The 9,378-nt window shown below is 66.5% G+C and overlaps 4 protein-coding genes across 4 annotated transcripts in view; 3 read left to right on the forward strand and 1 right to left on the reverse strand.

Annotated features, from left to right (window-relative positions):
* Positions 1-790: 790 nt before the first annotated feature.
* On the forward strand, positions 791-1,220 carry EMIHUDRAFT_228118 (hypothetical protein; the record flags this gene model as incomplete). Its single annotated transcript, XM_005787221.1, has 2 exons — positions 791-1,081; positions 1,164-1,220. The coding sequence occupies 2 exons, from the start codon at positions 791-793 to the stop codon at positions 1,218-1,220; spliced, it is 348 nt and encodes a 115-aa protein (XP_005787278.1).
* Positions 1,221-2,992: 1,772 nt separating this feature from the next.
* EMIHUDRAFT_228119 (hypothetical protein) lies at positions 2,993-3,740 on the forward strand (the record flags this gene model as incomplete). The annotated part of the gene is made up of 3 exons (XM_005787222.1): positions 2,993-3,348; positions 3,417-3,548; positions 3,704-3,740. 3 exons carry the CDS (start codon positions 2,993-2,995, stop codon positions 3,738-3,740), a joined length of 525 nt encoding a protein of 174 aa, XP_005787279.1.
* A 621-nt stretch (positions 3,741-4,361) lies between these two features.
* Positions 4,362-6,312, reverse strand: EMIHUDRAFT_111061 (hypothetical protein; the record flags this gene model as incomplete). The annotated part of the gene is made up of 2 exons (XM_005787223.1): positions 4,362-5,053; positions 5,448-6,312. 2 exons carry the CDS (start codon positions 6,310-6,312, stop codon positions 4,362-4,364), a joined length of 1,557 nt encoding a protein of 518 aa, XP_005787280.1.
* Positions 6,313-7,695: 1,383 nt separating this feature from the next.
* The window catches only part of EMIHUDRAFT_441130 (hypothetical protein), a 2,460-nt gene continuing 777 nt past the window's right edge, over positions 7,696-9,378 (forward strand). Inside the window, exons 1-5 of the mRNA XM_005787224.1 lie at positions 7,696-8,308; positions 8,398-8,530; positions 8,705-8,780; positions 9,118-9,168; positions 9,327-9,353. Coding sequence (XP_005787281.1) covers positions 7,855-8,308; positions 8,398-8,530; positions 8,705-8,780; positions 9,118-9,168; positions 9,327-9,353 — 741 coding nt within the window. The 5' untranslated portion in view covers positions 7,696-7,854. The remainder of the gene's footprint in view (positions 8,309-8,397; positions 8,531-8,704; positions 8,781-9,117; positions 9,169-9,326; positions 9,354-9,378) is intronic.

The following is a 9,378-nucleotide window of genomic DNA, read 5'->3' on the forward strand; positions in this document are numbered from 1 at the left end:
GAGGGAGGCGGAGCGAAATTGGAGGTCGACCGCGGCGGCAGTGGCGGCGAGGCGGGCGGGAGGTTGCGGCGGGGGCGAGGCGGAGGGCGGCGGCAGCGGCGGCGAACGGAAGGGCGGCAGTGGCGAGGGTGGCGGGCGGCGGCGTCGGCGTCGGCGAGTCGGAGGGCGGCGGCGGTGACGGCGGGCGGCGATGGCGAGTCGGAGGGCGGCGGTGGCACCGGCGAGGCGGAGGGCCACGGCGGCGAGGGCGAGGCGGAGGGAGGCGGCGGCGAGGGCGAGGCCGACAGGGGCGGCGGCGAGGCGAGACGGACGGCGGCAGCGGTGACGGCGAGGCCGACGGCGGCGGCGGCTGAGGGAAGCGGCGGCGAGGGCGAGGCGGAGGGAGGCGGAGGCGAGGGCGAGGCGGAGGGGGGCGGAGGCGAGGGCGAGGCGGAGGGAGGCGGCGGAGAGGGCGAGGCGGAGCCGCTCATGGCGGCGGCGGCGGCGGCGGGGCGGAGGGCGGCGGTGGTGGGGATGTTGACACGGAGCAGCGCCGTAAACTCGTCGTGACGTCACCTATTGAGCCACCTGACAGTTGCGAAGTCGTCTAAACCGTAGTTGCGTGCTCGTGGCGCTTGCCACGCGACCTAAAGACGGCGCTATTTGTCCTCCGACCATTGCCTAACGCCGGAGGAGTGGCAAGCGGTGAGGACGGGGCCGTGGCGCGGGAGGCGGATGTGCGAGGGGCGCCACAGACGCCTCAGCGGGCGCGCCCGGGCGCATCAAGACCGCCGCCGCGGGGCGCGCGGCGATGGGCGTGCTGGGCGCGCTGGGCGCGCTTCCGGCCGACGTGGACGTCTCCGTGGGGTCGGTGCTGCCGGAAGCACGCGCGCTCAAGGGCCGCCTAGAGAGCTCAACTCTCAATGCCTCTCTGAGGCCACCCTGGGCGGAGCGCACGCCACTCATCGCCCCAGCGGTCCTGTATATCGCTGGAGGGATGCGGAGTGAGCTCTCGAGGGCGCGAAGGGGGGGAAAGGAGGTGGAACGGGGCCGGTTGGGATGGTGCAGCGGCGGCTGCCGCGGCAGCGTGGGAGAGGCCCGCGTGGGAGAGGCCCTTACGGGTCGTATATCCCGCTTCAACGGCGAAAGAGATCTCTTCCGCCGCCTCCCGGGCCGTCTTGAAGGGCCGTGCAGCACCACGCACCGAGGCGCTGCTGGCGGGAGCCAAGAAGGACTCGTAAAGGCATCAGAGTGCCATCTGAAGCGGGCGGCACTGGTGGGGCTAGAGGGGCTGACTGAGCGCCGGTGGGGTGGCTGAAGCTTGCCTGGCACGGGTTCTCGCGGCGCGTCCGTGTACCACGCGTCCAGGGCGCTGTTCCCACACCGCTCTGAGCGACAAGGGTGTGCGTGGCGCGGTGGAGGAGCGTGAGATGATCTATAGCGAGCCTCTCGCACGTCCTGTGAGCGGCAGAACCGGCCATCCCGCACGACGAGGGCGACGCGTGAAGGTGCGCACGCCATAAGGCAGCTGCGGGCCAGCACGTTGCATGGGATGATAGCGGCTGAGGCAACCTGAGGATCGACGCGCCGCCGACAATGCTCCTGAGGCCGCAAACGGCCAGGAGCGCGTCAGCTTCGGAAAAGTGGAACCACGCGATGACGAGCGGGGATGGAGTGGCAGTTTTTGCGCAGCGGCGCCGCCAGGCGCCCGCCCCGGCGGTGAGCGACGCGTAGCGAGCGAACCGCCGGGGCGGGCGCCTGGCGGCTCCGCGGAGCACCTTTGGCTCGGCGGGCGGGGGTGCGAGTAAAAAGAAATTTCCCGTAGTTTGGCCCTACCCAGGCCTGCGCTCGGCGAAGGCCGCGAAAGAGCGAACCCGCGAAATCGCTGCTGCGTCGGGATGCGGGCACCTCGCGAGAAGCCGTTCAAGCCCGGCCATCCTCACCCCCCCAAGCAGCTGCGGCCGCAATTTCAGCCGGTCTCGTGACCGCCCCGACCCGGCAGGTGCGCGTTTGAGCGAGATCGTCGTGCAGCGCACCGAGAAGGGGCCGGTCGCGCGCAGCGCCACGCCGCAGGCGTCCGCCGGAGGCCCGCCGGAGGCTGTACGCGGCGGCCACTTCCCCTCGGTCTTTCGCCGCGCTCCGGCCGCACCTTGGCTCCTGGCCGTCTCCTCCGAGCGGCTTTGCGCGCCCCCAGCGCGCTGTCGAGGCTGGCAAAGGGGAAGACGCGTGCAGCGCCGCGCAGGCGCTCCGCCGATCAGCGCCCGGCCGCAGCGCGCAGCGCAAGGCTGGGCGCTGGCCGGCGGATACCCCGTAGGGCCGCCGGAGGCTCTTTGGGCCGACACAGTCATGCCGCCTTTTTCCCGCAGGGCTCATCTCCGGCCCGCGGACAACAGCGCGCTCTCGCCGGCGCGCTCTCGGCCATACGCGAGCAGGCCCCCCTCGCTCACGACCCCCCTTGCAATCACACGCAGGTGAAGCTCGGCCGGCGGGCATGGGAGGGGCGAAGCAGTGGGCGTGCCACAGCGATGCAGGGGCTGGCTGTGGGCCTCCGGGCTCCGTCGGGCTCGCGTCTCCTCGGCCATCACGTGCCTACTTTGCGCCGCAGCGTGTCTGTCCGGCCCCTGTTCGTCCTCACCCCTCTCCTTCTCGTGGCCCGACGCTCATCACACATCTCGGCATCGCCGACCCCCCAGCCCCCTGCCGCCGCCGCCGCCGTCCCTGTCGCCCCCGCTTCCATCCACTTGCTTTACTGCCGACTCCAAGCGGGAGGCAACAAAAGCACGCAGGCAGAACCCTGAGAACGTCGCCATCGTGTAGCAGGCAGGCCTGGCTAGCCGCGTGTTGGGGAGTAGTGTTTGTGTGTGTGGTGTACTATCTCTCCACTCAGTGTACATGTATAGTGAGTGAGCAGCGCACGATAAAAACCACAGAAAAAGCCCTGGCCGCCCTCCCCCTACTGTTTAAAGAAAAGCCACACGAAGAAAGTCCAACCGGCTCGTGCACCTCTTACGGGATGCACGACGACACCGATCAAAACGGAGCCAGGCTGCGTCCGACGGTGCCGACGCCGGACCATGTCGACCGCATGGTCCGGCCGGGCGTCCGTAGCATCGTGAGATATCTGGGCGATCGTCTGGGCGGGAGCCAGGCGATTGCAGTTTGGCGCGCTCTGGAAAAGGAGAGCGCGAACCATTCTTCCCTGGGCCGGCAGCTTCTGCAGGTGCTCGGAAAGCGGCTGCGAGGCAGCCCTGCCGAGGCGCAAGCGAGGCTAATGGACTATGCCCGAGCGCTCATCGACCCACAATTTTCAGGGTTGCGCGCCGTTGCGGAGCGCCTTCACGCCTCTGACAAGTCTACGGCGCGAGCATTGTGCGCCGCCATGACACCTCACGCACGTGTCCACACCTCGCCCTTTCACACCTGCCACCCACGCACAGGGAAGAAAGGGCCGCCAAGCTGGACACGGAATATGTCGAACTGCTCCTTCTCGACCTCCTCGACACGGCATTGGCGGCGGCAGTAGCAAAGGACGGGCCGTTCAAGCTCCCAGGCGAGAGGCCGGTGGCTTTGTGTGCCATATGCCTCGGGACGCACTCGAACAGTGCGGCTCCCCGGCCGAGTGGCTCAGGGAGCGCTCCGACGTGTACCACACCCGCAAAGGGCTCACTCGCGCCGGTCGGCTCGCGGCTCGAGGCTCGCGGCTTTCACGGTCCGGCCGGCACAGGGACGTCATCTGCTCCCACCGGGGCACCCAACGCTAACTCTCCCACCACCTGTGCTGTCGACAACAAGGCAGCCACCTCTTCCTCCAATGTCGCCTCTGCCTCGGAGGACCCCGAAGCCGCCGCCGCGCCAGAGCGGGCTATGTGTGAGTGGGTGCAGATGCGCTGTTGTGAGCAGTGGGTGTGCGAGCCATGCTTTCGCCGCTGGAGGTGTGCTGGGTGTGCGGCATGCCTGTACTGCCACAGTGCAGGCCAGGGCTTCACCCTGGCGAGGGTTCCGGGCCACGTCGTGAGATGAATATTTTATGGCGGCCCTTGGTTTCTTTTCACTGGTGTTTTCTCCCTTGTCTCTCTCCATCAGCAACCAGAAGAGTAGCCGCCACCGAATCGCTACTCGTGTCGTGCTGCTACAAACTCTTCTCGTGCTGTCGTGCAATTTCGGGCCCGGGGTACTGCCTGAGGGTTGTGCTTTTGCGGAGAGAGAGAGAGATTTTTGAAAACCAACTCTTCTCTCCTGCTTTTGTGTGCATGAGACTTGAGAGTGATGAGAGATGAGTCGCACAATTTAAAGAGACAAACAAATCTCCCCCCCCCCCCCCCCCCCCCTTTGTTTCTCTCTCTCTATCTCTCTGGGGCATGCTCCCTTATGGGGACTTACCATCAGGCCGCCTGTGTGAGGCGTGCTCTCACCACCTCCATCGCCTCTGCTTGCGGCATGCAGCGCCACCACCCCTCCTTGAGCACCTTCCCTGTGGCTGCGGCGCGCGCCTCGAGCGCCTCCTTGATGCGGTCAACCTCTCCGGAATACCTGTCATGGACCGTCGCAGCAGGCACATTCTTGACAGCTCCACTGTCATGCTCACGTCCACGTGCTTCAAACGCCGCAATTGCCTCCGCACGCGGCTTGGTGAGCTGCAGCACCTCAAATCGCGGCGACTCGAGCAGGGCGGCGAGCACGTCCATCTTGACAACTTTGGCCACGGTGCACGCCTCCATGATGACCAGGCTCGGTGGCTCTTCTATGCCGTGCTCCTTGAGCACACACGGATCGCCACGCAGCAGCGCGGCCAGGAACTCACAGCACTGCGGAAGGAGGAGGTCCGTCCCTCCGGTGGGCGGGACCGTGTTGCGCCACCGGCGCCACTGCGGATTGTCATCGCAGGCATAGAGTCCCGGCACCGCAACGGTGTTGAGGCCGTTGATGTGAAACGTGACCTGCGAGCTGACACCTCTGCCTACTAGTTTCGTCGAGCGGCAGAGCCGCCACCGGTCAAGTACCTCTTTGATGTCCGCCGGTGCCTTGCCCTTCAGCTCGAGAACCTCCTTCTGCATTAGATAAGTCTTGCCCGTACCTGAGGCACCAGTGATGACAAGCACGTCCGGTCTCTCACTCAAGGCTGGCGGGCGCCGCCTCGTCCCTCGCCCCTTTCGCGCTTTCGGCATGTGTGGTGCCTTGCTGCTTGCATGTATGATGTAAGCCGTTCCGTCCAAACTTGTTTTCGCAAATTCTTCTTCTTCTGACGTGCGAGGCCGACACTACGGTGACACAAAAGAAAGGAAGGATTCGCGCTGCGCCTAGGCTGCTGCTCGATCGAACCTGGGCAACCCGTCGATCCGCATCCGGCTCAACAACTAGGGCGAGTATTGGCAGTTGGCTAGGGTGCCCACAGGATCCAAAAGAAAATGGCTTTCCGCCTCAAAATTTGCGAAAACAAGTTTGGAGTGAGGCCTCTTCCGTTGGGGGACCGAGTTCATAGGAAACGAGGGTTCCCCATTGCCGCGCCAGTGCGTGGCAGATGATGCATGGGTCGTTGTATCCGAGCTCCTTTGCGCGGGCGCGCTTCCACGCGAGCATCGCCTCGTAGGCCGGCAGCTCTTGCGGCCGCAGATCGTCGCGCGTCTTGGGGAGGTCGTCCTCAACCTCGAGCACCTCCTCCTCGCCCTCGGCCCCTGCAGCCTCCCCTGCAGCCTCCGTCGCCCCCGCAGCCTCCTGCCTGTCCGCCGCCCTCCCGCGCCTGGCCTCCCGAAGAGCCGCGGCGTGCGGCTCCAGCGTCGCGAGGAGGCGCGCGCCGTGAGATCTCGCCTTTGCCTCGCCCCAACCCCAGCAGCTGAGCAGCGCCTCGACTGAGCGAGGCACGCACCGCACCATCGCCATGAGAGCGCGGTTCTGCGCGACGTGGTAGGCGGCGCAATCGTTCTCGCGGGCGATCCTGTTCTTCTCGTCGCGCAAGAGGCCGTACACGAGCGCCTCGTTTGGGAAGAGCTCCGCCTCCGATGCCGGGGCCGGGTCCTCGTCCAGCGGAGCCGCGGCCGACGCAGCCTCCTCCTCCGTTTTCTCGGCGGCCGCCTTTGCGGCCTTTGCGTCCACACCACCCAGCACGACCTTGCCGTTGGAATGCTCAGCGTCTATGAAGACCGAGGGGGCGGGCAACGCAGCGATGCGGCCGCTCTTCCGGCTCGGCTCTGTCGGCGGGCGCTGCACCTTTGGCTTGCGGACGACGGTGGGCTTTGGAGGCGCGAGCGCCTCGAGGCCGAGCTGAGCGAGGACAGCCTGGTTGCGCTCGATGTTTTTAAGCCGCTCGATCTCGTAGGCGGAGAGGGGCGTGGACATGTAGAATTCCTTTCAGTGCAGTTCGCTCTGCAGTCTGCTGGGGCGGCGAGCGGGAAAGTATCCGAGAACCCAAAACACTAAAGAAAACAACCAGCGAGAGAGAGAGAGAGAGATCTCTCTCTCCAGCGTGAGTCGCAGCAGACAGGGCGGGCGACGGCTAGCGCACCACACCCCTCTCCTTAAAATCCCTGTGTGGTGGCGGCGTGCCGTTCTCCCATCCCTCCCTTGGTTGTCCGTTTTCTTTTGTGTTCTTTTAGGCTGGTAACCTTTTTTCTTTCTTTTCTTGGTGAGCGCGCCCGAGAAGCGCCGCGAGCGCCGATGAGCACTGCCGCCCCGCGCCTTGGCGTGGAGCGGTACAGTGGGTTGCGGGCATTAAGAAAGCGTCCGATTAAGGTTCCCCGGGCATTAAGAAACCTCCTACCAAGCGATTTCCGCAAAAAAATATAAGAAACCACGGCGCGCCGCAGGCGCGGCCCCGAGAAAAGGCCAGACGCGAGTGTGGACGGGAGGCCCAGCTCAAAATTTCTCTTCGCCTGCGGCGCGCACTTGTCACTTTTTTCCAAGTCTGCGGTGTTCTGAGTGGATGGAGTGAACGGAGGCGTGTGTGCGTCTTCCCGTCATCCAGACAGAGAGCCGACTCGGCGGCAGACTCTGGCATCGCCCTCGCGGGCGGACCGCAGCTTACCTCTTACCTAAAAATCTTTCGGGCCGGCGCTGGCGCGCTCTGCCTCTGGCTTGAGTGCCCCGGCCGGAGCTAAGAAACCACGGCGTGGGGTGGATGAGGGCTGTGGAAAGGCTTAGAAACGGCGGCGTGCCGCGGAATCCTGTTTTCTTAATGCCCGCAACCCACTGTAGTACATGATGCGGCGCCCAGCATGCTCTATCATGCGTCGCCCCGCAGTGGCCGAGCCGACCGCCGTTCGACCTGGCGCCGAGTGGCTCCCAGATCGAGCGCGGCAGGCTCAGTCGCACCCTCGCGGAGCGCGAACGCGAACCGAGCCGTCGCCGTTCGCCGCAGCCGTCACCGTCAGCCGTCAGCCGGCAGCAGCCGGCCGCCGGCAGCCGGCAGCCGGCGGCCGGGAGCCGGCAGCCGGCAGTCGCCGTCGCTGCCGCCGCCGCAGCAGCAGCGAGCGAGCTCCTGCGTCGCGTTTTGCCGACGCGTGTGGACGCGCGCCGCCCAGCGGCGAGCGAGCGTGCTCGGAGCTGGGTCGGCGCGCGCGCGGGCGGACGGCGCCTGTAAACAGACAGCCGTGCAGCCCACTCATTCAAAAGCACAAGTGGACAGCCAGTTGGTATTAGCGTGAATCGTGTCGTCGACGAGCCTCCGCGTAAAATTCTTTCGGGCAGATCCTCTTTCTGCTCCTCACCGCCCGACCACATATGCTCAGATCTGCAGCGTTGCTCAGCCTTCTCGCTCCCGCGTCGGCGGTGGTGCTCACCGCAGCGCGCGCGCCTCCTCGCGGCGCCGCCGCTTCGGCCGCCTCAGCGAGCTGCGCTCTGGTGGGTCGGCCGCCGCGGCTGGCAGCGGCGAGCCGTTTGCGGATGCAGGTGCAGCAGGAGGAGGGGTCGAGCGCGCCGTCGCCTTACGACGAGTTCCTGCTGGCGGACGTGAAGACGGGCGAGCGGAGCCGCATCGGGCTCGACGAGAAGGAGAAGCTCTACCTCGACTGCCTCGACGCCTTTTACAACGACGAGAAGCCGGTGCTGGGCGATTCCGAGTACGAGACGCTCAAGACGGACCTGCAGTTCGAGGGGTCTCGGATCGCGGCCTTCTCGAAGGACGAGATCAAGTACCTCATCGCCAACAAGCGCTTCGTCATGGGCAAGCCCTTCCTCTCTGACAGCGAGTACGACTCGCTCCGTCGCAAGCTCAAGACAGCGGGCTCGCCGGTGGTGCTGCACGAGGCGCCTTCGTGCAAGGTGGACGGGACGTGCCGGTTCGACATGAAGGTGGACGAGGGCAAGCAGCGGCTCCTCTACCTGCCCGGCACGCTCGGTGAGCCCCCCTCCCCTCCCCCTCGCCGGCTGGGCCTGTCGCGAGCCGGTGCGCGGACGGCTGACGGCCGGCGGCGGGCTGCGATGCAGGCGGACTGATCCTGGCGTGCGAGGTGGAGTTCTGGACGCTGCACATCGACCCCCTCCTCTCGATCGTCCTTGGAGCCCTGCCCGCCTACCTCTTCGGCGTCTGGTTCACCGAGAACATCTTTGCCCAAAAGCCGTGCGCCTCGCCGCCCCCCCCCCCCCCCTCTGCCTCCGCCTCCGCCTCCGCCTCCCGCCTCCGCGTCTGCGTCCGCGGCCCCGCCCCCGTTGCAGCGCAGCCGCCTCTGCCTTGCGCGAGCCCTCCTCCCTGCCCCGCGGCCCCTCGGCCCCGACCTTCAGCCCCGACCCCCAGGCTCGTCGCCTCCACCGCTTGCCCGAGCTGCAACTCCTTGCTGACCGTCTACTTTGGCGACCTGTTTGGCGTGCAGGCACCTCACCACACACTCCTCACCACACACTCCTCATCACACACTCCTCACCACACACCTCACACCTCACCTCACACCTCACCTCACCACACACCTCCCACACACACCTCCCACACACACCTCACCACACACCTCACCACACACCACACACACACACACACACGCACACACGCACACACACCTCCCACACACCTCCCACACGCACACACACCTCACCGCACACCTCCCACACACACCACACACACACCCCGACCGACCTCCCAGTGGACAGCTCTCCGCCCGACCGCCCCAGAGGAGTCGTCAGCCACACCTGACGCCACGCCGCCCTCGCCTGCAGCGCGACGGCATCATGGGGCCTGCAAAGCAAAAGGAGGCGGGCTCGAGCCAGGCGCCCCCCCCCCCCCCCCCTTTCAAAAAAAAGAGAGTCGTGAGATCGCCCGAATCACCCGCCCTCGTCCTGGTGGCTCACCCGCCCTCGTCCTGGTGCCTCACCCGCCCTCGTCCTGGTGCCTCACCCGCCCTCTTCCTGCTGCCTCGCCGCCGCAGGTGGGGGTCAAATGCCCCGACTGCACGGGCCGTCCCCCCCGCGGTGTGTGGG

Source organism: Emiliania huxleyi (genome assembly GCF_000372725.1).
Source record: "Emiliania huxleyi CCMP1516 chromosome Unknown EMIHUscaffold_144, whole genome shotgun sequence".
Taxonomy (NCBI): Eukaryota; Haptophyta; order Isochrysidales; family Noelaerhabdaceae; genus Emiliania; species Emiliania huxleyi.